The 27,573-nt window shown below is 31.5% G+C and overlaps 4 protein-coding genes across 5 annotated transcripts; 3 read left to right on the top strand and 1 right to left on the bottom strand.

The window, feature by feature from the left end:
- Positions 1–589: 589 nt before the first annotated feature.
- LOC130441479 (uncharacterized) lies at positions 590–8,285 on the top strand. Its single transcript, XM_056775184.1, has 6 exons — positions 590–1,516; positions 2,223–2,425; positions 3,871–4,109; positions 4,802–5,017; positions 5,075–5,490; positions 6,502–8,285. The coding sequence occupies exons 1-6, from the start codon at positions 913–915 to the stop codon at positions 7,701–7,703; spliced, it is 2,880 nt and encodes a 959-aa protein (XP_056631162.1). The 5' UTR covers positions 590–912; the 3' UTR covers positions 7,704–8,285.
- A 1,284-nt stretch (positions 8,286–9,569) lies between these two features.
- On the bottom strand, positions 9,570–16,515 carry LOC130441195 (tRNA selenocysteine 1-associated protein 1). The gene is made up of 5 exons (XM_056774761.1): positions 16,106–16,515; positions 15,696–16,050; positions 13,640–13,905; positions 11,417–11,510; positions 9,570–9,838 (listed from the first exon to the last, which is right to left on the bottom strand). The coding sequence occupies exons 1-5, from the start codon at positions 16,142–16,144 to the stop codon at positions 9,714–9,716; spliced, it is 879 nt and encodes a 292-aa protein (XP_056630739.1). The 5' UTR covers positions 16,145–16,515; the 3' UTR covers positions 9,570–9,713.
- On the top strand, positions 16,383–21,771 carry LOC130441196 (ras-like GTP-binding protein Rho1). Of its 2 annotated transcripts, none has more exons than XM_056774764.1 (2): positions 16,383–16,515; positions 17,041–21,771. In XM_056774764.1, exon 2 carries the CDS (start codon positions 17,046–17,048, stop codon positions 17,622–17,624), a length of 579 nt encoding a protein of 192 aa, XP_056630742.1. In that variant the 5' UTR covers positions 16,383–16,515; positions 17,041–17,045; the 3' UTR covers positions 17,625–21,771. The 2 variants fall into 2 exon arrangements, with proteins under 2 accessions (XP_056630742.1, XP_056630740.1); XM_056774762.1 differs by lacking the exon at positions 16,383–16,515 and adding an exon at positions 16,714–16,922.
- Positions 21,772–23,787: 2,016 nt separating this feature from the next.
- Positions 23,788–26,623, top strand: LOC130441619 (proteasome subunit alpha type-5). The gene is made up of 4 exons (XM_056775379.1): positions 23,788–23,945; positions 24,030–24,301; positions 24,361–24,566; positions 24,621–26,623. Exons 2-4 carry the CDS (start codon positions 24,030–24,032, stop codon positions 24,869–24,871), a joined length of 729 nt encoding a protein of 242 aa, XP_056631357.1. The 5' UTR covers positions 23,788–23,945; the 3' UTR covers positions 24,872–26,623.
- Positions 26,624–27,573: the final 950 nt, after the last annotated feature.

Below are 27,573 nucleotides of genomic sequence, written 5' to 3'. Positions count from 1 at the left end.
ACAAAAATATACGTTGGAAAGACTGGACATGGAATAGGACGAACTATCTACAGAAATTTGTCTGCAGGGGTGCCAGATCTCATGATTTATCATTAGATCTCACTATTTCATGTTCTATGTTATGATACTCTTATTTTCACGATTTTTTTTTTATTTTTGAAAAGATTCATAATACACCATTGACATAAATACATGAAACCAAAAGTAAAAATATTATAGTATTCATATATTATAGAGTCCATGGGGCCAATTCATGAGTCGAAGGATGTCGTTAAATTTTCTGACAGAAAACAAATAATGCAGGTCACGTAAGAAATTTTTCATTTTGGTTTCATGTATTTATGTCAATGTTTTTCGAGTATTATAAATCTACCATCTATATTTTCAAAAATAAAAAAATCGTGAAAATGAGAATATCGTAGCATAGAAAATGAAATCGTGAGATCTCGTGATAAATCATGAGATCTGGCACCCCTGCCGACAGATTTTATTAGGTAGATTGTCCTATTCCATGTAATTATAAGGTTAAGGCTTTTATGCTGCTAGGAATAATTAAATTTTGAATATTTCATATAAAAAATGTAATGACGTTCTCTAGGAATTGTTTTCAAAATGAAATAAAATAAAAATATAAAATTTAGAAGTGACTCATTTTCAGGACGCCTAGAGACTTATGAAATTAGAGTACATAAAAAAGAAGAGGAATAGCGAACATCAAAGTTCATAAAGGGGAATACTTCATCGTGGACTTCAAAAATAACACTGCAGTAATTGATCATGCAGTACACTATAATTAGTTATCTGTTCATACAAATATTAATAAGATTATGATATTGCCTGTTCCATATGGAATCTGATACATAAGATTAAAATAACATGAACATGGTGGAATTTTAATAGAAAAAAATAATCATGACTACACGAAGAAGTAGAATTAAAGGGATCGCAAATATTCCTCAGAGACGTAAACCAGAAAATGAAAAAATTGAAGAAAAAAAGGATCAATTAGGTGTTGAAGCTAAATTGGAATCTAAATGTGAGGTAAATGATAGCAACTTAACTATTATAAACGATGATACGACGAAAAGTCTTTCAGAAGATAAAGGATTACCTAATCGTTCAGAAGAACATACCGACTCTAATGAAATTTCAATTGGTGTCTCAGACCATGTAGAAACTGTAGAGAAAAAACCTATTACAGAGGAAGTTCCATCAGTAAAAGTACCTCCAACAAGCAGTAAACCACCTATTACATTTAAAAGAAAATTATTAAAAGGTTCTGTGTCTCTAAGTGCAATTCATAAGAAGAAAAAAGCTGAAGAAGTAAGATCAGTTGCTGAAAAAAGACAAGAAATTGATACTGAGGAGAATTTGAGCAAATCAAATGAAAATTATGTAAAGACGGAAACTCCAAAATTATCTACTACCGAAAATCAAAAAAAGTCTGATGATACAACCCCGAGGTATACAATTTCGACATCAGAAAGTATTGCAACCACTGGAACAAAAAAAACAGGTAAATGAATCTTTTGCTTTGCCATAATAAAGTTCAATTCAATTTGCAGAATTCTTATTTTAAGCTTGGTTTATGCAGCCAAAAATAAACTAATAAATTAAATTAGTAGTTAAAAGACACTGAAATGGTACTTGTAGTTCACACCTGAAATTAGAGAAGACTTAAATGAAGAAACTATCACCAGACTTATAAAACTGCAGCAAATAAGATGGTTTGGACACATAGAACAAATGAAAAATAATAATGAAGTTAAAAGAATAACAGAATGGAAACCCTTAGGAAACTGGGCCAGAGGAAGACCAAAAAGTCAATGGGAAGGTCAAGTATTAAATGATGTGAACAAAATGAGAGTCCGTGGATGGTGGAGTAACACCTAAGACAGGAAAAAATGGAGAAACATAGCAGAAGAAGCCAAAATATGCAAGGAACTTTAGTTTAAAAAAATGAATAGAACATGGAACTAGTCAAAAAGCTCTTGATTGAGCAGTTTCATATAAGGAATTTCTATTAGTTTACTAGTAATTTACTATGATCCTTAATTTACTGCATAAATCAAAAAATCCCCACCAAGAAAATTTAGTTTAATGTTAACTTCAATTTTGGCTGCATGAACCAAACTTCATATTAGATTAAATTATATTTTTATAATTTTACTTTTACAAAAATTGTCAGCTGAATATTAATGTATATTAATTATAATTTTTAGAAAATGTTTTCCAAAAACCTGCATCAGTAATTAATAATACTTCACTTTCTGATACTGAATATCCTTTACCTCCACCCAGTCCTAATAAAGCCAATAGAACTAGGATAAAACCTATACCGAGACTAGCACACAGAAAAACTAGTTTTAGTGCTAGTGAATCTGAAGATGAGAGCAGAAAAATTAATAGAAATAGGAATGATTCTGTAAGTATAGATATTTTTTTTATTTCAAAATTCACTAGATAATTGAATGATTATAGTACATTCCTTCAATAGGTAGAAAAAATTACAATAATGTGCACAAGGTGGTTTTCTTTAGGGTGAAAAAAATACTTGCATATACAGATTTATGATGTTTTATGGTATTTTAGCTTAATCTAACTCTAGGTACATATACAATATAAAATACTAACGAAGCTTAAACTTGCTTAATGTGTGTATATGTTAACGTATTTAAAATTTCAATTATTATACTTGTTTACTTCTTCTCATTTTTCCATTTGCCCTCTCTAGGGCGTTGGGAATATATTTGTTATCAATGTTTTCTTTAACTGATTCTTGTCATAAGTTCCTTCTTATAATTCCATTTTTTATTCTATCCATCCTAGTTTTTCCTTCTATTTTTGCTAGAACTTCTGCTTATATTTTGCCATCGTCTGTAATTACTATTCCAAGATATTCTAAAGATGTTCTATTTGTTTATCACAATTAGTCTGACTTTGTTTCTATGTTTTTTATGATCATTTTTTGCATTTTTCTCTGTTAGTATCCCTTTGCAGTTTTTCTATCTCTTCTATCCAAAATATTATTAGTGCTTCTATCTTTATGTCTGTTTACATATAGTAAGCTTCCTAATTTTATTGGGATCATGGTCTCCTATGTTCATTTTTAGGTGTCTAGACTGTCCCCTTGTTTTATCCCTTATTCCATCATGAAGCCTCTTGATCTTTGTCAATTCTGTCGCACTTTCCATACAAGAGGGCAAATTCTATTACAATTGAACAGTTCTGCTATGTGGAGATGCCTGTGGATATTGATCTTGAACTTCTGTAGGTTGTAGTATTTCCGTTCATGTAGGACCAAATCCTGAGCCGCAGTGCTAGCTTTCTCTATAAAAACAGCAGCCTTGGTCTTTACCACATTAAACTCAATCTAATTGCTTCCAACCAACTCATTGATGGTAGTGATTTGTTATTACCTACAGATTTGGGTCTTAGCAGAGTTTATTGGGGTGGCTGATTCGAATTTACTCTTTTACATGTGCTTCTTTTGGTATTTCTAGATTAATATCTTCCACACTTGCTTGTATACAAAATAGAAAAGTTTATAAAAATTGATTCAAACAACTTACTCAACATATTGATATTTAGGTCCTTAGTTTAATCACCATTAGTATCAAAATAAAACAAAGAGGATCTATAGTTTCTAATATGATATTGTCAGAACAGCATTGAACCATTTATCTTTCTATCTTAGCAAATACTTCCATTTAAAACTATTACCATGAATTATTATTTATTATTAAAATGGGCAGTTATGGTTTATCAAGTTTAATCTTATTTTTATTGATTGCAAGCAAATTGTTAAACAAAAATAACATTTTGTGTAACATTTATCCATCAATTTACATGGAATCTAACATACTACAGGTTTGTTCAACAACATCTGCAATCACAGAATCAATCACGGAATGCTTTTCACCTCAACGCCCTAAAGAAGTAATAACAATTTCTCAGCCGAAAAAAAGTACAGTTCGCTCAGATCAAACAAGAAAAATAGCAGAAGCCCGAAGAGAGTTTGTCAGAAGATTTGGATTCAACAAACCGGAAAGAAATAGACTCACTATGATGGATCTTATTTTTTATAATCCAGATACAAATCCAATGGTGTAAGTAGCTTATTAAATTAAATATGTATCAGGAGGTTTTTGATATTTTTTCATTGTTTGGGCTTAAAAAATTCTTTTCCTCATATTTCATTTCACTTGAGGTTGGTAGAAAACCCATAAAATTAGAGAAATGGTTGTATTTTGATCATTCTCATTCTAATCTTCATTTTTATTAAAGTAAATATGAAATCAGGAGCTTTTTGATACTTTTCTATTGTTTGCTTTCAAACTTTTCTTTCCCTCATATTTCATTTCATTTAAGGTTGGTAAAAAAACCCATTAAATAAGAGAAATTGTTGTATTTTCATAATTCCTTCTATTAACCCTTTAGACCTTAATTATCAAGCAAAGGGAACCTGGAACCTGGTAGTGTTTTATCAAGGTGACATAATATGAAATCGATTTTCTCAGTTATTGGTTGTGGAACCATGCTATCTCATTAACAAACTTTTATGGTTTCTGTACTTTTTCTAAATTCTTTCCATGACAAGTTTCTATTAGGAAATGAAGTTTGATGACAGTTTCTGTTCCATTTTGATCTTGATTTGTTCACAGGTTATGCAATGAAAATAAAATATTCAGATATTTTTTTTACTTACAATTTGATTCATATATATTTACCTAAGTTAAGAAAAAACATCTTTGTGATTTGAATATAGTATTTTTTATTTAGTTTTCGTGTGAAATTTTAGAAATGAAGATAATACTAAAGAAAACAACACTGAAATCGAAGTAGATAATACCATAAATGAAGAGGAAAATGTAGATGATCCTAGTAATAAAAATGACACTAAAAGTGATGAAGAAAACGAAATGCCAGTACCACAAATAAAGATCGGTCCATCTGGAGAGATTATCCTTGATGAACAAAGTCTTGTGATTGAAAGAAAAGAAGTACAAAGAAAAAGGTGATACATAATGAAATTAAATAAGTACTAATCTACTGTATTATCTTTTGTTTTTAGAGAGGAAATGGAAAAATCTAAAGTCTTAGATGTAGACAAAATAAAAACTGGTTATGGAATATACAAAAAACACAAACGAACAAAATTTTGGACTGCTAGCGAAACAGTTTATTTTTACAAAGCTCTAAATACCATCGGAACAGATTTTACTCTAATGTGTGAACTTTTTCCAAACCGAACTAGACGGGAACTGAAAATAAAATTCAAGAAAGAAGAAAAAGTAAATAGGAATTTGATTGACAAAGCCTTAACACAACCATGCGATTTTGATTTTGAAGATTTGAAAAATGAAATTGAACTAGAAGAAAGAGAATTGGAAGCGATTAAAAAACATCAAGAGGAGCTGAAGAAATTGAAGGAAGAAGTGGCTAAAGAAAATCAGAAATTACTCACAGAGAAAAATCAAAAAAGAAAAGGTGAGGGGGAAACTGTAGTTTTTCTAAGATATATTGATAATTTTGTAAATAATTTACAAGTTATTAATACATTTAATCACTCTGACTTCATATGATATGATAATGACTTCTAAGATATATAAATGACAACAAATTTCCATGCAGTGGCAGATGATCTCTGCAGTTCGATACCTTGGTACAACATTTTTTTTTTCAATGAAATTATCAATAAAATTTCAACTTTATGAATTGAGAATCTGACTTAAAGTCGAACATAAATACTTCTTCGCCCTTTTCAAGCTCTCGCACCTGAACAATTTGTCACTGGTGTATACAGAGCAATACGAAATCCTATATCAAAGATTGGATAAATGTTTTCGAAATGCATGAATAAAGACAAATTTATTTTTATAAAAATTTCAAAAATCGTCTTCTCCTCGTTAACAATGTTTTTTTTTTTAATTTTATAAATTGAAATAAAAAATTTGCCATCTTAGGCTACAGCCTATTAATCTGCTGATAAACCCACCATGGGAATTGTAACCCTTGGTTTGTATTATCCATCCATTTATTATGAAGGATCAGTTTACTATACCCTTTTTTGTTTATCTGATTTTGCACTGTTTCTCATTCAGTATTGGATTAAGAAATAGTGGGGCCTGGGGTTAAAATCTACCTGGAGCCTATTTAAGAAAATCAAAATAAAAAATGCAAATTTTGCTGCGGATTCCAATATTGCTTTTAAAATCAATTATCAAAGTGATAATTTTGCGGGGCCTGGAACTTCAGCTCCCCTAGGTCCTCTCTAAATTTGACGTTTATATCATTATTTTTCTGCATAACTATATTTCGCTTTTATCTGAGTTCTTAATATTCATGCTCCTCAAATCAGTATTTATCTATTTAAGTTCTACCCTTTGATGTTTATAAATTTTTCCTGTTCTGTTGTGTTTCTTACTGTATATTCTGCCAACCAAAAATAATTTTCCATATTTTATCACATTAGAATTGAAGTTATAATATATGTTTTAGCTGCCGAATTGAACAACCCGAAAACTTATGTTCCGAAACCAAAACCAATTTCTGAGATAGATATCCCAAAATTAGTGGAAACGAAAGCAAAAGAAAAGGTACCGTTGAAACAAAAAACGAAAAAAGAAAAACCAAACAAAGACAATTCTTCGAGACCTAAACTCCCTAAAAGATCTAAAAAGCAGAAGCTATCTATAAAAACTTACATGTCAGATAGTGATGCAGATGAATCGGACATGGCGACTCAAAGTGAATCAGAAGAAGATGTAGTATTATCAAATAAACCAACTAGATCTGGGAGAGTACCGAAAGCAACCCAAAGGTATGACAATGAATTTTCCAGCATAGCATCTCTAATGAAACAAAACAAAATACCGGATAAAGATCGTCCAGAAAACATTGAACCCGGATCAATAATGGTTATCACCGAAATTGGTCCTAATGGAGAACCTGTGTACAAACTTTATATGGTTACGCCCGAACAAAAAGCTACTCCTTTAGATGTACCCTCTGATGTTGCCGAAGCTATACAACTCAAAAAAGGAATGTCCGCCAAAAACATCATGACCATATCTGCCAATGTTACAGACGACGAAGAAATTATTGCTGAAAATAACATTACAATATCGGCAGATGAAAACATAACTACTATGAGAAACATTGATAAGAATATGGAAACCAATATAACTATACCTGCTGATGAAAATGTTACCACACTTAGAAGTGAATTAATTAATAAAATTAAACAAAATGTTGACAACAATGATGAACAAAATGTTGAAACTGAAAAGAAAGAAAGCAGTATTGATAGCACATTAGTTTTACCTGAAGGAACTATTGAAGAGGAGAATTTTAATGGAGATATCGGTCGTTCAGAAGACAACACAGTGGAAAATAATTTAGAAACTGATGATAGAGATGAAATTGAAGATACTAGTGAAGAGCTTGTCAAAGTTATTTCAATTGAACCACTGACTGATCATAGAAATTTAAAAAAAGATAAAAACTCTCTAAATGCTCAAGTTATAGCTACAAAATCGGATGCTGTTACTTTGAATCATGACTTTATTTATGTAAATCAAGAAGAGGGTTCTATATCTATGAATTCAGAAATAGTTTTAGAAGTCGATAATGATGGTATTAGTATGAAATTAGAAGGTGAATTGAGTAATTCAAGAACAGAAGTGTTGGATAGTTCCTAGGTGTAATCCTCAAGTTTGACTATGTATAGATCATGACATTAAATTTTGGTTGTTCTACTACCTATAGAGCTGTGTTCTTTTTTTAACTCACTGTATATGACCAAAAAAGAGAATTGTAACGTTTGTGATTGTTTAAATGAACAGTAAATTGAATATAAAAAAATTAATACAAACCACAAAAGGTAACATTGTATAGGTGTAAAAGTAACCGCATTTTAAGAATCATCCTTCATATGAATAAGTATTATAATTATTAAAGTGGTAATTTTCAAAATCTTATAATGTATTTGATAAAGTTGATCCGAGATTTTCTGATTCCTGGCAACTAAACCAATCAAACATTTGATTCAAAATAATAAAAAAAAATGTTGGCGGTCGTCCTTGTTGCTTGATATCGGAAAATTTTCCCCTGATTATTCCGTGATTTGCACAGGCATAAAAATATAGGAATCGGAAAATTACGGACTTGTGGTGAGAATTTTCTAAGACCCAGGAACAGTTACACCCTAGCGACGACCTGCCAACATTTTTTTATCGGTTTAGTGGGTAGGAATCAGAAAATAACGGAAAATCGATAATATTTCATACATCTTAGCCGTTAGAAATCTTTTCTGATTCATACTGAAAAAGTATAGAAAATACTTAAGATTCGTGGAAAGCTCCTCAAGTTACCATTGACATTTTCTTGGGAAATAGAGATTTTGTTTGCTAAAAAATGGATCCCACCGCAGTTTTCTTGCAACGAGAGTTGCAAGAATTCTAAGGGCTAAGATGTATCAAAATGCAAGCAATGTCATCGATTATCCGTGATTTTCTGATTCCTATCAACTGAACCAATCAAACATATTTGATTCAAAATAATAAAAAAAATGTTGACAGGTCATCCTTTGGGTGTAACTGTTTCTGGGCATCGGAAAAATTTTCCCTGATTCGCAGAAAATCAGGGACTAAATTTGAATCTGATTTACAATAAAATGATCCTGTTAACAAAAATACAACACTTTCAAACCATTTTTGTTGTATATTTGAATTTCTTGGCATCATAAAAAAACTTTATCGGGTGCTTTTTTGTGTTATTTTTATTTGCTTTGTATCATATGTTCAGTATTTATTTTATACCTACGACGTCACGCAATATGGCGGCCTTACTGAAATGTTTGAACTACCTATTAAATTTTTGAATTGTCAATATTTTTTACTTTATAATTATTGATCAAAGAATTAAAAAAAAGTTATAATAAAAGTTGTATATAAACTATCCAAAACTAATTTTTTTTCAAACCAAGCAAGTACCCTATTAGCACTATGGCTCGGTGTAAAAGTTTCCGTGAACTTGATCTGATATGGGGTCTGCCTCTTTTTCTACTTTTCTTCTGCTGTATATTTTTTGAATGTGGTCAAACCATCTCAACCTCTGAACTTTAATGAATCAACTGATATTTTCATTGCCTAGTATTTCATTGATTTCTCTATTATTTCGGATTCTCCAGTTTGCTTCGTTCATTCTAATTTCTCCATATATTCTTCTGATAATATTTCTCCCAAATATACTTTATTTTTCTTTGTCCCTTTGTGTAATCATCCAACATTTACTGCCATAGGTTACAATTGGTCTTATTAGAGTCCTGTATATTTTTAACTTCATTCTTTTTGTTATTAGTTTGTTTTTCAGGTTCTCACTTTGTATGGCAGTGCTTGTTTATATTTTTCGAGATATTTGAATCTATTTACCCCTTTTATAAGATTCATTATCTGTTATTGGATGGTCCACTCTCCTACAAACTTCACACAGTTTTAGCTTAATTACTAACTAGACTGAGCTCTTTGACAAGCGCTTAAGTGATTGAAGATAGAAATGAAACAAGATTTTGAATTGGGGTCAAAATATATTACAAATTAACTTCACAATAATCTCATACGTACTAATTTGTTACAAGATTAGTGTGACATAATTCAAATGAACTATGTTGACATATATTTTAAGTAAAAGTATGAATATATACTTAGAAATCATTGAGCAGCTTCTAATGCTTCATACGGTAACCATTTTGAACATTCTAGAGCATCCCACAGGTTACAATCTGCATCAATTTTATCCCTATTCATTTTATCTATATCCAAAGGGGTAGTATGTTCTGAAACACAATATTTTAAACAAAGTAGCTATAAATTTATTAAAAACATGGTAGGGGTTAGGTTAAAGACATCAGATTAAAATAATGACCATAAGATACACTTTCACTAGCTGGTCGTATAATAGAGGTAATTTCACTCTTTAAAATGTTGAGTTTTGTTTCAAAAGTTAAAATTCAATGTTTTATACTCGCCTTGTTTAATTACTAAAAAGTAGGTATATTTTTTCTATGATAGTATCTATGTTCTTCTTTCAATTATTTTATATTACAACGTTCCCAGTACAAAACTCTAGATACTATGAATTCTTATAGTATATAGTAGAAATGGAGTTAGGGGTCAATCAATTCGAAAATTTTTAAGGTATGGTTTAGTTCTTCAAGTAAGGACTGAAAAAATGTTACTTCAACCAATAGTAATTCATTATCCAAAACTTTATCACGGTTTTAAAACTTTCACATGATGGCTTTTGATTCGTGTTTTGCAGAGCAGATATGAATTTTTTCAAGTGCAGGTGTAGTGACCAAAACCGGTATGTTTTCTAGCCATCGTACTGAATAGAATTTCGTAGGGATCCCAGAGCAACAAGTAACGGATAAAAACATTCTTCGTCTGGAAGGAGTGTCTTAAAACAAATTGTAACATGCTCTCAATGTTGGAGCTATCGTAGTCGTTTTTAATAGTACTGTCAAAAGTTCTATTCCTTTTTTTATTCCAAATTTGTGATTTCAAGAATGCTAGTGTTCAAAAGCTAATGAATGAGAATGGAATAAACATGCGAACAACCACTCAATATACCCCTCAACAAATAGGGGCGGGGACTGGACCGGCTGGACAGAGCAAGTCGCCAATTGAAAAATGGTTTCATGAGAAGAAAGGACCACCATTGGAGAAGTGTGTACCCTATAGACTAGCTGTTGGAAGCCTGCTCAATCTTACTATGACAACCCGTCCAGACTTATCATATATTGTTAGTACAGTTTCAGAGGCATTGAATCGTCCAACGAAATCTGACTTGGAAGCCATAAAAAGCATCTTTAAATACTTAAAGGGAACTTCACATTATGGTCTGTTGTATCGTGGAGGTGTAACCTTGGAGTTAAAGTGATTATGCCGACGATCAAGATCTGGATTTGTTACTACTTTTAGTGGAGCTGCTATTACATGGATGAGTCGCAAGCAATCAATCGTGGCATTGAGCACAACTGAAGCTGAATATGTGGCTGCAAGTCTGTTTCGGTTATCAACGTTGCTTGTTGACAATATAAGTACTATAAGACTAATCTGGAACCCAGAAACTCAAGTTAGGTAACCATAGATACGTGAACCCGTATGAGTGCAGTTACGAAGAAGGTTCAACATGTTTTGATTGGATGATGCAATATCAGTCGGAAAGTTTTTCAGCTATACCAACCCCAACTTGCTATGCCTGGTTTATTAGAAAATTCCGGTCTTTTTCTCGGTTTTCAAGGCTTCTAGACACCCTGGTTTTGTTATTTAAGCTCCATTTTGACATTTTTCAATATATTAGTTGACATTATCAACATGGATATCAAAACAAAACGAGAAAATGAACTTACCGATTAAATCTAAATCATCCTCTTTCCTCTCGGCATATGAATTTGTACCCTCATGAGTGATTTGTTGATCAGTAGTTTGCTCATAATAACCTTGCTGAAAATAGCATATTACAACATAATTAGTAAGTTGTATCATTTGATTTTAAAAACCTCATCATAAATTATATGTAGTTCAACTTAAACGCCCAATTTTTCTGGTTCAATTTGAAAGTTTAATACTCTAATAGAGCTCTACCGGCTCTATGAAGACCCCTTCCTGGTGACAGAGGTCAAGAGGGCCAGACTCAGACGGTTAGGCCACTTGGAGTGGATGCCTGAGGAGCAGGGGTGCACAAAACGAACCAACAGAAGCCCGAGGGACGGCTGGATGACAAGAGGAACTTCGGAAGTTAGGTGTGAGGGATTGGAGACGCCGAGTATTAGACCAAGGCTCTTTGAAGGCCATAATGCCAGTGGTAGTATTAGTAATAATTTTTGAGGTTATATGGCATTTTTGTTAAATTTTCTTCAGTTTTTTTTGAAAAGTTTTAAATTTTGTATAGTGTATACGACTTAATTCACAATGATTTAGAAGTCTTTGAATTCCTTGGAAGTGGTGGTCCGCCTAGAAAACGCCATGTCACGATATTTTTTGGGGGATATGGCCAATTATATCTTTTTCAAAACATTAAGAGTTAGCAAACTTATAGCAGCCCTCATTCTTGGAATGATAGAGCAAACTTTGGAATATAATATACCAAACTTGTAGGTATATAGAATTATACATATATTATAATTATAAGGAATCCAAAATACGCCTACAAGGTACAGTCGACATCCAGATTAGTCCAATTATGGTTAAAACGTTTTAAATACATACAAGGTGTTTCTATATTCATGCGACAAAATTTCCTCAGCCCACCCCTTTCAGAGATATCGCCCTTTAAACCTGTTGACTAGAATTTCATATTCATTTTTTCCCTAAAATTTCATAATACTAGAAACTTAAAATTCTGTAATTTTCGTGCACTCACAAAGGAATAACTATGGGTAATTTTTTAATATTCCTGTTACATTATACGTGAATGAAATTAGCAACCCCAACTTTATTTCATATCAAGACTTTTTTTCAAGATGAAGTTTTATGAAATAAAATTGTAACTTGCAATTCTTATTTTATTTAAAAATATTTTTTTGATAAAAAAATTTCCCCCAAAACCAATAGCTGCAGAGAAAAACAATAAATTGAGTGAAAAACAGTGAAGAGGTAAATTTTAATACGATTCATAATAAATGCTGGAAATAACCACCTCGTTTAGTTGAAATATATAAATGTAGCCCACGTGTTATGGATTGCTGTACACGTTTAGAAAAAATAAAGATAAAAACTCAATTGTAGTCACCACCTTTTAAGAGTGATATCTCGGAAAGGGGTGGGCTGAGGAAATTTTGTTACAGGAAAGACCCTTCTTCACACGAGTAATCACATGACATGTTTTGTTGTTTGGGATTAACAACTCTCCTTTCGAGGCTTTTGTGCAACAACAATGGTTGTTTTAAAATTTTTAAAATAAAAACCATAACACCATCCATAGACATCAAATCATAATGTATACCACTACACTGAGCTTGCTGGGGGTTTGCATCATCACCATTAACCTAACCAAAGAAAGTCCAAATTTTTTTTTTCATTAGATCAAGTATCTTCTCAATCAAGGGTGAAAGTGAAGATGGTGGAGTACCACCACCAGTAATAAAAGTTTCTTGTTTCTCAATTCTTTCCTGATTTTACTTATTTTCATAATACACTTTCAACTTTCAATATCACATTGATATAAAGGCCTAGCACAGTTAAATTCTTTCCATATTTCCTTCTAGGCATCCTCTTTCAATTTTTTATTAACCTTATTGGTTTGAGTATTTTCGATTATTACCTTGAGGTAGCATGAAGTATAACAAATTACAAAAAAAAACTAAAAAAATTAAGAAGTCAATGTGGGAGTGACAGTAACAAGTTTGGTAAGTTAATTTTAATTGGTATAGAATTAAACGTAGATTAAAAAATAATAACGGAAATTTTTGTAAACACGTTAATTAAAAAATGGTGCAAGTTCCTGAATATGTGCCCAAATAAGTACAACAAAACCAGCATTTCATTAAAAATTCATGTTTCTGTTACTACATCCTCAAGAAAGTACATTTGATACATGTATTTTATTTCCAAAGATTGATTATTGTTCTTACCGGTTGCCAAGAAGCGTAATTTTGCCAATATGTAGTCGGATCATAATACTGGCTGAAATCAGTGCTACTTTGATTTGTTGAGTTTGAGTTGCTAGATCCAGGTGTTAATGCACCTTTCGGTTTAGGTACTGCATTACATATTTTCAGAGCTTTTGTTCCAAGACCTATGTACCCATTCATTGTACTCAAACTATCTTTCATCTCTTCATCACTGCCAAATCTTACAAAACCATACCCTTTACTGAATCCACTGCTATCCAAAATTACTGAAACACAGTGAATATAAATTTGGTATTTACACAGTGATCTCATAAATACCCAAAATAAGGATATTTTCAATTTTTGAACTTTGTAGCCTATGATAACAATACGACATGCTTAATCTTGAATCGGTGCACAGGGTCCCCAATGATTATTTCATACAATTGTTAGACCCCTGTGAACACTAAATTTTCAGTGCACAAACAGAAGGTTAATAATGTTGGTTTTTATTTATTTTTTTAGGAAAGCCTTAACCAAAGCTTCATTATCAATGGTAGAACATCCATTGTGATTAGGATTCTTTCAAAAACTTCGTCCATCTCAGCAACCATAGCTCAGTAACCGTAAATGTGAAATGAAGTCTCAATGATTTGAAACACTAACATTTACATTGTGACGGTTAGAGTAAGATCAGAAATGAGTCACTCATTTTTTCATCTCAAAACCAAAACCACTTTATGTGGAGCAACAAATGAGATAATACACTTAGCTGAGCAGATAATCAATGTTATTCAAAAATATGGCTCTGATAAGTTTCTAGTAATTATTAGAGATAATGCTTCCAACATGCGAGTTGCTTTGGTCTTAGTTATCCGTTATCCATTAATCATAATAATCACTTGGTTGCCTTGCTCAATTCTTGCATCTTTTATGAGAAGATATTTTAAAATGTAGCACAGTAAAATCATTCAAAGTAATTGCTTTAACATTGTAAAAAGTATGATAAATAGCCACGTCTTGAAAGTGTTATTTGATCAGATTCAATAGAACCAAAAATTCAAAAGTAAAATTTCTTTGTAACTTCCTGGATAAACTAGGTGAGACTTGTTTTGTCTACAAAGTTTGTTAGAAAAAAAGCTTCTTAATGATGGAGTGTTTTGGATTTGAGTTCAAAAGCTGGTTAACATCCTAGATCCAATCATTATTAATGCCAAACACTCAGATGATCCATAAAGTGTACACAAAATTAACAGCTTGCAAAATACTCTCAAAGAAGAAGTTCCTAAATACTCTGTTCAAGAATCTAAAGAAAAACCTTTTTAGATTATCTTAAAAGATATGTGAAATTTGGCAAAGTTGAATCTCATCTGACTGCAGACTTTTTAAAACCTTAGTTTCAAGGTTGTAATTGTTTACAAAGTTAGCAGTAGCATGGAAGAAAAGTTTAATGAACTTTTAAAAAACATTTTGTTTGGGACGGTTTAAAAAACACCGAAAAAGAAATTAGTCCAGTGTTGTGGCGAGGGGCTTGAAGGGAGCATGTATGCTAGCTGATGTTGCTCTGAGAATTTTAGGTGTTCCAGTAACATCTACTGCTTTTAGTACCTTTAGAAGAAAGAGGAATTAGTTAACAACTGAAGAGACTGAACAGAACCTGCTAAATAAAATTGAAAAATCACAAAAATAAAGGCAAAAACGCAGCAAAGAAGAAATTGAAGATAGCTGATGAGACTCGGATCAGAGTTCATTTTTCCACTAACTTCTCATTCTAAAAATTCAGTTTCTCTTTTTCACATAAAAGTATGTTGAAATTCCAATTGATTTTCTCTATAAATAAAAAAAATACTAAATAGAATATTTTGTTTGATTGAAATGATTTTAAATGAAATTTGCAAAATATCTATGTTATTTACTCAGATTTATAAATATCCGGGTACTTTACCCTAATTGGCATTTACTTTATTATATTTAATATAATGGTGGTTCATATAATCCAGATCAAACTTCACTCACAAGTAATCTGTTGATTAAAATTAAGACACCATAGCATTCTGTTTTGTGAAGTAAATCTCACCTTTAGCTGTTTTAATTGTATTATATTTTGAAGAAAATACTCTATATAAATTATAGTCATCTACATCAGGGCTTAAGTCTCCAACCCAAACAGAAAATTCTCTATCGATAAGCGACCTTCCTGTATTACTAGCATTGTTTAGCCTGAACCTAACCATGGGATTGGTATTTGGAATAGGTTTTGAATTTAGTTTATGCATAGCATCAATAGCTTCTTCATCGTTAGCAAAATGTACAAAGCAATATCCAGCAGGTTCACCAGTAAATTTACTACGCATAATTTTTACGCTTATAGGATTTTCTCCCATTTTTCGAAAAGCCGTTAATATGAATGTTTCAGTCATGTAGGGTTCCAACTAAAATAATTTCTAAAATATAATTATAATTTCATACCACGGATTAAATACATACGTTGCCCATCCACAACTGACAATGTACCATGCTAGTCATTTTATTTTTATTTTAAAATAATTTCTTAACCGGGTACTATTTTATGTTTCTAATGTAAAACATATACAAATCTGACACGAATCTTCTTTTTTACATATATCAAATTCTTCTTTTTTAAACCAAGAAGTAAATGCCAAAAAAGGCAATAGCCAAAAGAAACTTGCATTATAATAGACCATAGATATATTTTATAAGCACTATAAATTTATGGGTTACAAAATAATGTACCTCTCAATATACTTATCATTGTTTATATGTAGTTTGACTTGACAAGTGTTTTAACTTTATATCATTTAAAACATGCATTATGACTTATTAATATAGCTGCGCTGTAAAATAAGTTTTTGCTTGTAATGTTAATATCAATGTAGGTAAGTTCTAATAATTCTAATAATTTATAAGTTTTGTTGGAAGGGTGATCTGTGATCCATTCAATATGCAAATTCTACTCATAAAAAGAAAACGTATATTTAATGATTGTTAGTTATTCAACCATAGTTATTATAAGAACATGATCTCATACTATTCACGAGATTGCTATAAAGGAAAAGAGCATTAATCTGTTTGTTAGATAATGACAGCAAATCCCAAATAATCGTTGGCGCAAACGCAGAAAACTGACAATCAAAACCAAGTTTTTATTTCACTTGTTTATCTTAAGAATTCATTTTCCAGTATAAAAAATAGTAGTAAGCAACTGTAGGGTGTTTACTTGCTAGAAATTAACAAGTGCCCTGAATGTTTTGTTTCTGTTCCGATAAAGAGGACTACGGAAAAGGTGCGTTTTTTGCATGATCGTTATCTTCCCGTTATCCCCGCTCTTGTTCGTGATTTATATTTAATGTCCGCCATTTTAGATGGTAGTTGAATAGGCGTTAACTTGTGTGTTTTGGTAGGTCCGATGGCTGCAATAAGAAAAAAATTGGTGATAGTTGGTGACGGAGCCTGTGGAAAAACCTGTCTTCTAATAGTTTTTAGTAAAGATCAGTTTCCCGAGGTATACGTACCTACAGTTTTCGAAAATTATGTGGCGGATATTGAGGTGGACGGTAAGCAGGTAGAACTCGCCTTGTGGGATACTGCAGGACAAGAGGATTACGACCGTCTGCGACCCCTATCATATCCAGACACAGATGTAATTTTGATGTGCTTCTCAGTTGATTCTCCAGATTCGTTAGAAAATATCCCGGAAAAATGGACTCCCGAGGTAAAACACTTTTGCCCGAATGTACCCATTATTCTAGTTGGGAATAAAAAAGATCTACGTAATGATCCGAATACAATCAACGAACTCAAAAAAATGAAACAGGAACCAGTAAAGCCTCAAGATGGAAGGTCCATGGCAGAAAAAATTAACGCTTTTGCATATTTGGAATGTTCTGCTAAAAGTAAGGAAGGTGTCAGAGAAGTATTTGAAAATGCTACTAGAGCTGCATTGCAAGTGAAAAAGAGGAAGAAGCATCGTTGTGTAATATTTTAAGAAACTTTATATTCTATATTTCATATTAATCGTTGTGTGTTAATAATTTGAAGGGGGCTTCTGCATGATGTATTGACTAACAAAATAAACCCCTTTTTTCTTTTTTTAGTTCTATTTTTATTTTTGTCATTAAAGTGGACTACTGTTTATTTTAGTTATTATCATTTGTATCTAACCATTTTTTGTGGCTAGAGTTAGAGTTACAAAACCTAATTACATACTTAAATGATATTTTCATTTAATAAACATACACAACGATTTAACACAAACATATCTAGTTGAAAACCTGTCAATATTTAGTATATTTTTGTTACAAATGATTGTTTTTCACTGAATTTGTATTTATGTGAAATAGAAATTTATTATTCATCCATGTTTTATTTTAAAAATCACGTGTTTTTACAATTAGAAAGAGTTGAAATAATCAGAAAAATTGATTTCTTATAAAAAGCTTGTGAGTCTCTAAATATTGAATATAATCAAGTAGGAATGTAACTCTAACGTAGTTTCCATTTTACTTTCAACGATTATTAAAAGTGTCATGTGCACAAAATGTACAAACGTCCACTTAGGTCATCTATAGTACTAATTAAAATATACAACCAATAAATTATTCATTTTATATAATATATACAAGGTGATCCAGAATTAAGTGCTGGTATTTCACTACAATTTGACTCCATGATTTTTTTATTAATAATACAATAAAAAATATATATAAAAGCTGTTCAAATTGGTAAAATTTTTTCAAAAACCATTTCACAATATAAAACATGGTGTGGAAAATATATTGAATACATTCTCACTTTTCACAATGACTTAATAACTACTTTTTTCATAAATATATGGATTTGTCTCTTGTTTTGAAAACTATTACAAATTTTTAATAATTGTGAACATTTTGAGCAATTTTTACTTATTTATTTCTCCAGTAGGTTTTCATGTGGTAATTTTTTAAAAATTGTTGAGATATTTAATTGAAATTATTAGGAAGAGTGCTACCAAAAATAGGTTTTTCAAAAGTTGTAGTTGCATTCAATTTATTATCCACATTGTAAATATATTTGATTTTTGTATCTTTTTTGTACAAAGTTAAATGGAAGGTCAATTTGAAGAAGAGAAATCTGGTACGTTAATTCCTATAGCTGATAGTATGTCCAAAAGTAAACTTTTTTCTTAAATAATAAGAATAATATAACTCTTTGAAAGGGTAAATTGAGAACTTTTTTTTTTACAATAGTTGTCCAAATAGATTTGATTAACGAGCTCCGTTAATACACTAAGATAATTTCATGTCACAACTACATCATCTCATATTAACCCAGGATAATATCGGTGGGTGGGTTGGAAGGAATTATTTTCAAAATTGTTTCCTTTACTTAAAAGATGCTGTGTTAATACTTCAATATATATCATTTTCGATATATTTAAACTCGAAGATATAATGCAACTAATTAGTGTCTCAATTTACAATTTTAACCCGTTGACTGCCAAGCACGAAATAACCCGTAAAGTTTTTTTGAAAAGCCTACATTTTCTATACATTTCAGTGATGATTTAAATTAGTATTTTTAATTATGAAATTAAAGGGGTGTTTTGGTCTAGAATACTAAATTTGGCTTCTACTATCTATTTTTGTATGATTTTTATTAATTTTTTGAAAATATAATAAAAAATTGTAAACAAAACAGAATTTTAATGAATTACAGAGCGATAATGTGGGGGCTACAAAAAAACGGTGCACCCTGGTTGACATGATTCCAACCCTTGTAGTGATCTAAAACAAAAAAATGGTTTTGACATGAAATATTTTTTTGGCCTTTTCAAAATTTTTAAAAATACTCAAAATTGAAATTTTTTAAAATCCAAGCTACATGTGATAGAGAGATATAGTAGTTTACAGAAAATTTGAGAAACAAAAAGTTTACAAAACAATTCCAGTAGAATAACTCGTTCCACTCGTCCAGCTTAGATGCTATTTCACAAAATCTACTGTATCTCCATCCCTCTACTGAATTTTTAAAAATCCGTTTAAGGAGACATTCTTAAGGGTCTAAACATTGGAAATATGCAAAAAAATGTTTTTTTTTAAATTTCTAGATCAGTATACCTCTATAAATAAACTGAAAATTGCATTGGCAGTTAACGTGTTAAAATCTTGATTTCCCCTTATTTTTAGACGTAGTATGTTCTCTAGAAATTAATGTTTATAGTTCAGGACCACCTTTTATCTTTATTAAATATGTATTCCAAACAATTTATTTTAAGAAAATTATATAATTTACAGATATTCAAATTAAAACCCGTGGTTATAGCGTTCATCCTAAGGCCTTATTATTACAGTATTTTTAACACAAATCATGTTGCAAGTCATAAATATTTCTCATTAGTTGTATACAGTTGAAAACTAATTATTCCAAACATAAACAAATTATATAATTACACAACTTTCCACATTCCTCGACCATTCTAGGTCGTGAAGACATACAATGATCCTTGGGTGCAAAAATCTACACACACATGTGATAAATCCGCGAATGGATCCACTATCTTCTGTCATTTTGACAGGTCTTCATTCGCGTAGACTCCATCTCCTCTGAGTTCTAAGGGAGAGTCTATCTATTTAAGAGTTGGCTATACATTCTTGTCTTCTTAGTCTGGACGTTTTAATGTGTGTGCATTTTAGTTGCCTCGTAAACCCTCTTAACCTTCTTCGGTAAGAAAAGATCTAATCCGAGTGGTCCTTAGTGCAACAATATCTGTATTAAAAATACTTTATATTGTTACGTTTGTGTCTAAATCGAGTTTGACAAGAATCTAGTGGATTAAAGACTTATTCTGAAAGCTTTGTGACCACCGTCTTTAAAGATACCATGTTAGTTGGTTTTTGGTACCTAATTATTTTTGTTATAAATTTCGACAAGCATAAATTTACAAATAACAATGGATATTTTCAATTATTCATGATATACTTTATTCTGCTTAATGTAGTAGTTATCAGTATAAAATTATCAAAACATTTCCTTGAACAATTTGTGATAAGTAGGATGTTGTTGAAAGGAGATTAATTTATGCTTAATTTAAATTTATTTAAAAAATAATGGAATGTACTTTCTAAAATGGTTTCTTTTCAGTATTCTTTTGGTAATTATCTAGATTAGGTTACACCCCTCCGATATACAGAACCATCCCTTCAGGTAATTATTTTCGTTTGAAGAATCAAATAATTGAAATAATTTTTTAGTAATTGTAATATTTAAATAGATCCTTGAAAGAAATAAAAGGGGGCAGATTAGGACAGTGTAAAAAATTGGTCTAAAGTTTGAACAACACCCTCTCTTTCCCCAAATCCTTTTACCTATCTTAACTATCGATTTTTTTAAAACAATTGTTGAATTTGATTTAATTATTACTCAAAAATTAATAGTTGAAAAACCGGTAGGGGTTGGGGAGGGAAGGGGGATGTTTAAAGTTTAGGCCAATTTTATTACACTGTCCTATTCTGTCTCTCTTTTATTTCTTTCAAGGATTAACTTAAATATTACCATCACTAAAAAATTGTTACAATTATTTTGTTCTTCACATCAAAAAAAGTACCTGAAGGGATGATTTCCGCGCCCCATATATATGAGGGCTGTTTTTTTTTTCAACCTCCAACTCGTTTTCTACGGGGATGACCTCAACGAGTTGACAGAATGATTAAAGAAAACCGCAGATTCACCATTACTGCTTTGTCTATGGAATTTTCAGAAGTTTGAAGAGGGTATTAAAAAGGTTGTCCACAAATATGACAAATGTCTCAATCTCTTTGGTGATTATGTCGAAAAGTACCAATGTTTTGGTAATAAAATTATTGTTTTATATGAACTTGTCTTTTATTTATCTATCGGATGTTGAAAAAAAAGGCCTCGTGTATATATTCTTGTTCAGCGTAATTTTCTATATAACAAACTAAAATTTTAACGAAATCGTAGGGGTGTAACCTAACATAGATATTTACCATTCTTTTTTACATAGAATATTTATTTTTTTCTTTGGCAACATTTATAGAAATGTAATAAGCCAGTTGCCTATTATTGTAATAGCTTTAAATTTTTCAATATAATGTATCCTAAAAAAGAAAATTAAATTGTTTTCCTATAATGCTTGTATATTTAAAAAAAAACAGAAGATTTCCTTGGTAAATAGTAAAATAATTTATTGATTCAACATCCTGATGACTCACGCAACAGGTATGTACAATCTTAAAATTCAAGGTTACAGTTCGAAAGTTAATACCCTCTGGATTTTTATGCTACCAAAAACATGTATTAACAAAAACTTATACAGGGTAAGTAATTAAGCCAAGAAATAAAATATACAAACAATATTTTAAAAAAAATTAATATATATACAAAAAGGTGCAGATACAACAGTATATTTATCATCAATGAGGAGTTTCTAATCTTGTTAAGACCTGAAATTAATCAGTATTATCAACCAGGGGCGAATCCAGGATTGACATTTGGGTTTTAATGTAAAACACTTTATTTAGCCCTACTTCAAAGAAAGTTTTGGTAATTAGTTTAACGGCTGGTTTCATAATACATTTAGATGAAGCTTTAAGTTTTAGGTTTCCATTAAATTAAGTTTCGTGTTTCATAATTTACATTTAGTATAAATAGGCACAAGTATGATAAGCCACTCCACAACGATCATCATGAAGACTATTGATGATAGGAGAAATTTATCATATCTATTTTATGAGCAAATATTTACTTCCGGATATACCAGAAATGGCCATTATCTCAGAAGGGCTAACAGATATCGAACCATAGATAACTTTGTTTAATAAATCTCATCAAGATCTATGTGTGTGTGAAAAGTCATGATTATTGATGCGCGCGCAGAAGAGTTTCTGTGAAAAAAGTATGCAAATGCATCATTTTCTGGGAAAATCAATAGAAGAAATCTCCGAAAGAAAATGTTTCCGTTTAAAATTTACTTATATCTTTCCTCAAATTACTGTGACTACAAAAATAATTCAAATTGCTCAAACATTACAAGATTATGTTATCTAATTTAATAAATTTTTATTCATCAATGTCGCTAGTTCGGCTCTGCAGCGCTTTAAAATTATTTGTGACTCATCTGATTATTATTTACATTAAAGTATAGTATTTACTTTTTTCTTATAATGTGAAAACGTTCAATTATTACTTCGAAATAAATTTTTTTAATGTGTATATACAGTTTATTAAATTTTGGTATCTCAAGATAAATTTATCTTAATAAAGAATAGTTTTATTTTCAAAATGCGAAAAACAATGTAACACTCCAATACATTTTAGTGGGATACTAATAACATATTTCCTTAAATTACGTAGATATAGCGCGGAAAATATATAATTTGCAAAATAAAAATTTATCGTTTAGCTGTACTTAAATCCATTATTTTTAAATAAAAATTTTACAACATAGGTGTATAAATTTATGCATGTGGAGTTATGATTGTAGGTTATATATTGAGAAATATTAGTTTTTATTCAGCATTAACTTTAAAATTGTCTTAGACAGTTTCTTTCGCCAGAACAAACTACAGTAAGTACATAAAGTGAGCTAAACTAAAGGGATGTAAATTTTGGGTCTACTTATACAGTACCAATATTAGTATGAATCCAAAAATTGGTAAACACATATTGAGGAAATATTCAGATAGATAATACTGGGAGAAGTTATTAAAATACGGAAATATTTTCTTCTGATATTCATGGAACGTATAGTTGAGGTTCACGTTAATATGTCACAAAATATGACAGTCATGACATTTACATAGATAAACTATATATAGCTAGGTAAATTTATAGTTTGTGGTCAGGTACATAAATAATATATAATTGGAATCCGAAATTTTGTTCGTCATCTAATTATTTCTTTCACAACTCATTAGTTACAAAAATTAAACCTCAAATTAAAAAAAACTATTCAACTAACAACAAAAAGAAGTTTTTTGTTTTTGTGTGTCACTTTAGATAATTATTGAATCAATATTTGTATAGTTATATTAGTAGAGCCCATGTACAGATGTACAAATTAAATCTAGCTACTTACAGAAAAAGGAGTGTCTTCCTTATATCAAATGTTACAAGTTTTAGCTCAATAGTAGCTGGAAAAATCTAAACGCTATACGAGTTTACTTACAGGAAAAAGAAGAAGTGGCCCTTGTCATTTCAAAGTTGTTACTTGCAATTTTTAGCTGTTTTTAGTTTTCAAGTTACACTTTGAGCAATTATTGAATTAATTTTTGAACCACCTCTTATTTCTATTTGATCAGTCTTCAAAGTGAGTTTTCGTTTGTGGAATATTCTGAAAACCGTATTTTACCGCTTTGTCATTTAGCTAACCTAATTTCTACTAATTTTTAAGATGTTTCTAACTAGAAGCGAATATGATCGAGGAGTAAACACCTTTTCGCCGGAAGGGCGACTATTTCAAGTAGAATATGCTATAGAAGCTATTAAATTAGGCTCTACAGCTATTGGAATATGTACCAGTGAAGGGGTAGTATTGGCAGTGGAAAAACGTATTACTTCCCCATTAATGGAAGCTACCACCATTGAAAAAATTGTGGAAGTTGACAAGCATATTGGATGTGCAGTGTCAGGTCTTATGGCTGATTCAAGGACCATGATAGATCGGTAAATCATCACTACAAGGGATATTTCACAGCTATAATGATGAAAATTTCTAATTACAGAGCTCGTGTAGAATGTCAGAATCACTGGTTCGTCTACAATGAAAATATAAGTGTAGAATCCTGTGCTCAAGGAGTATCAAATTTAGCTATACAGTTTGGTGATTCAGATGATGATGGTGCCGCTATGTCAAGACCATTTGGAGTGGCCATTTTATTTGCAGGTATAGATGAAAAAGGACCTCAATTATATCATATGGATCCCTCCGGTATGTTAAATTATACAAAGATGAAAGAATATGTCTAAAGTTATTCATTTTCAGGTACATATGTACAGTTTGATGCCAAAGCTATTGGATCAGGTTCAGAGGGAGCTCAACAAAGCTTACAAGAAGCTTACCATCGTAGTATGACTTTGGAAGAAGCTACTACTACTGCTTTGACAATTTTGAAGCAAGTAATGGAAGAAAAACTCAATTCCTCTAATGTTGAAGTTATGACAATGACTCCTAAAGATTTGTTTCATATGTTTACTAAGGAACAGGTGGAAGAGGTAATTGCTAAACTTAAGTAGATTTTTAAGAATTTCAAAATGATTAAGAGGGAGTAAATGAGATTTGTTTATAAGAATTTCTTTATACACAATAAAAAAAATAGAATAAATGGAAATTCTTCAACCTTTCCTCTTTCCAAAATATCCAGTGTCTAAAAATCATATTTGAACATTTATAATTTATTAATGTAGGTCCATGAAACTAATATTTCATCATTTCTGACTCGAGTGTGTAATTTTATACCATTATTTTCATTTTATTATATTTCATATATTATTATACATACATACATATTAAACTATGTTGTAGATACTTATTTTAGTTAAAATACTTGAAATTTATAAAATGATTGTGCTCAATCCTTATAGAAATTGGACTTTGGCTAGTTTTTCTCAAACTTGATAGTTTAGAGTTTGGAGTAAGTTGTTTAAAAGCCTCAAAAATACCCCTAAAAAGTCCAAGGGTATCATAACAGGAGAGGCTTCGGCCGATTTTCCAGAAACTTGACACAATGATAGTTTGAAACAAGCTAATTAAAAGTCTCAGTTTAACTGATTTATGTTTATATATAAGACTTATAAATATTTTTCTTTGAATTAGCATTATGACAAGTTTGGCTTAAACCAATTCCCCTCCTTACAAAGTATCCTTGGACGCCTCATGGATAGTTATAAAGGTTTTGGGGTTTTGAACACAAAGCTTGCTTTGAATTATCATCGTGTCAAGTTTCAGAATATCTGACCAAAACTTCTCCTCTTAAGGTACCCTTGGACTCTTCAGGGGTTTTTGGGGTGGAGAGGCCAACAATATATTATACTTCTTAACAATAGTGTTAATTATGGGCGACTAATCATTATAAAAGGTGATCTACCTGACTCACCACTGTCATTTAGCCGTCAAACGTCAACTGATATACATCTCCATTAATGGACACAACAAGTGAAAAAGCTGCTCAAGTCATCACTCTATTGCGACACGGTCAGAGGCAGCAAGAGGTCAATCTACTGTTTATAGAGTTTACTGTCGTCACCAAGAGAAGGGTAACTTTCATCGAAGACGCTGTTCCTGAAGAAAAAGCTGCACATCGAAGAGAGATGACCGATGAAGAGCTTAGTGAAACGCGAGGAATGCCTTTGAGTGGCTGAACAGTCAGAAAAAGACTTAACGACAGCTAATCTTGGGCCAAAAAGCCAGCTACTGGTCTCAAATGAACCTTAGCCCAACGAGCATGCCGAGAACAAGTTAATTGAACTGATGAACAACGAGACTCCGAGAAATGGAGAAAGATTCCTGCAGTGTTGCATGACTTTTGGAGTAGGTTCTTGGATGGTTTAGGCGGATCATTCAACGGAAGCAAAAACCGAGTTGATTTTTATCGAAATTGGCGATGGACCGAGGGGATTAACGACGAACCATCCAAAGAAGAAATTTTAGGAGACCACGTCGTTCTACACGCCTGTTTCATACTGCAGTTTATGTACGGTAGTATTTACAGGATGTCGAAATTGATGCTATGAATGGCCAGCGCGTGGCCCGGACTTGAATCCTATCGAGAATTTATGAACTTGAAAGAAAACTTCGGGCTAGTAATCCTGCATTAGCCACGAAATCGTACCTCAAAACGGCGCTTACTGAAGAATGGGGAAGCATCGAACAAGATAGAGTAAAGAAACTTATTCGATTCAATAGGCGATTGGAAGCTGTTGTTAGGGCCAGGGAAGGGAACATTAAATATTGATAGGTTACTCTCAAATAAATTTTGATGTACTTAAGTTTGTATTTTATTTATTGTCAATTATAACCCCTAAAAAAATTACTCAATAACAACATAGACCACTCATATGAAGCTAATTGCTTTGATATGCTAAAATCTGAAAAATAATGGAAGCTACAGATTTTTTGCTGGAGACTTTTGACGCGAGCGTGGGTCTTGTCGATTTTTTCACCACGAGTGTATTTTTTTATAATTAGTCAAGCTAAAAAGAAGTCAAGATTTAAAATGGTGGTTTTCTAATCGTAATCATAGATGGCGCAGCTTATCCTAATAGGGTCAATCTAGCATTGCATAAAAATACAAGAGAGTTGTAAAGTGTGCAGAATCATGATTTGAATGTCGAATTTCACCGTAACTTTTGATCGGAGGGGCGGAGAGGAGACAGCGTTGGCGTCGTCATTCGTGCGTGTTATTTAGTCGCGAAGTCGCAGTGGACAGTTGAACAACGTGCGTTTGTAATCGAAGCTAATGATTCGTGAGTAATTGCTCGTAGAAGTTTTTGTTCACGTTACCATAGTCGACGGTTACGTGACGATTTGATTCGATCATGGGTGCGAAGGTTCCGAGCAACAAGTTCAGCAGAAAACGACCCATGACCGGGAACCAGCAGGCTGTCGAGAACGAATGAAAACATTGAACTCGTCGCGGCAAGTTTCCAAAAATTATAGTGCACGAAATATTGAAGAAGGATTTCAAATTTCATTCATTTAACACTATCTTTCGGAGTGATGAAGCCCATTTTCATTTGAATGGAAGTGTAAACAAGCAAAATTGTCGTTATTGGTTACCATAAAAGACAAAACCCCCGCTTGAAGCATCAACAACCACTTCACAAACTCAAAGCAAGCAAAAAAACTAATTTTAAAACAGAAGAGACCTAAAATCGAGATCATTTAGAAGCATTTATATATCAAAAGGTCTAAGAAATAAGAAATTCCCAGTTTCTCG

This window comes from Diorhabda sublineata, chromosome 3 (assembly GCF_026230105.1).
Source record: "Diorhabda sublineata isolate icDioSubl1.1 chromosome 3, icDioSubl1.1, whole genome shotgun sequence".
Classification (NCBI taxonomy): Eukaryota; Metazoa; Arthropoda; class Insecta; order Coleoptera; family Chrysomelidae; genus Diorhabda; species Diorhabda sublineata.
Note: the sequence above shows the minus strand (reverse complement) of the source record. Positions and strands in the feature narration are given on the sequence as shown.

Excerpts from the sequence above, each read along its gene's own strand:
- LOC130441619 (XM_056775379.1), top strand. The coding sequence starts at position 24,030 with ATGTTTCTAACTAGAAGCGAATATGATCGAGGAGTAAACACCTTTTCG. Across the intron at positions 24,302-24,360 it reads TCAAGGACCATGATAGATCG|AGCTCGTGTAGAATGTCAGA; the intron begins GTAAATCATCAC and ends TTCTAATTACAG. Across the intron at positions 24,567-24,620 it reads ATATCATATGGATCCCTCCG|GTACATATGTACAGTTTGAT; the intron begins GTATGTTAAATT and ends ATTCATTTTCAG.
- LOC130441196 (XM_056774762.1), top strand. The coding sequence starts at position 16,883 with ATGTTTTGTTTCTGTTCCGATAAAGAGGACTACGGAAAAG. Across the intron at positions 16,923-17,040 it reads TAAAGAGGACTACGGAAAAG|GTCCGATGGCTGCAATAAGA; the intron begins GTGCGTTTTTTG and ends GTGTTTTGGTAG.
- LOC130441195 (XM_056774761.1), bottom strand. The coding sequence starts at position 16,144 with ATGACTAGCATGGTACATTGTCAGTTGTGGATGGGCAAC. Across the intron at positions 13,906-15,695 it reads TACAATTAAAACAGCTAAAG|TAATTTTGGATAGCAGTGGA; the intron begins GTGAGATTTACT and ends ACTGTGTTTCAG. Across the intron at positions 11,511-13,639 it reads ATTACGCTTCTTGGCAACCG|CAAGGTTATTATGAGCAAAC; the intron begins GTAAGAACAATA and ends TGCTATTTTCAG.
- LOC130441479 (XM_056775184.1), top strand. The coding sequence starts at position 913 with ATGACTACACGAAGAAGTAGAATTAAAGGGATCGCAAATATTCCTCAG. Across the intron at positions 4,110-4,801 it reads CCAGATACAAATCCAATGGT|AAATGAAGATAATACTAAAG; the intron begins GTAAGTAGCTTA and ends GTGAAATTTTAG. Across the intron at positions 5,018-5,074 it reads AAAGAAGTACAAAGAAAAAG|AGAGGAAATGGAAAAATCTA; the intron begins GTGATACATAAT and ends TTTTGTTTTTAG.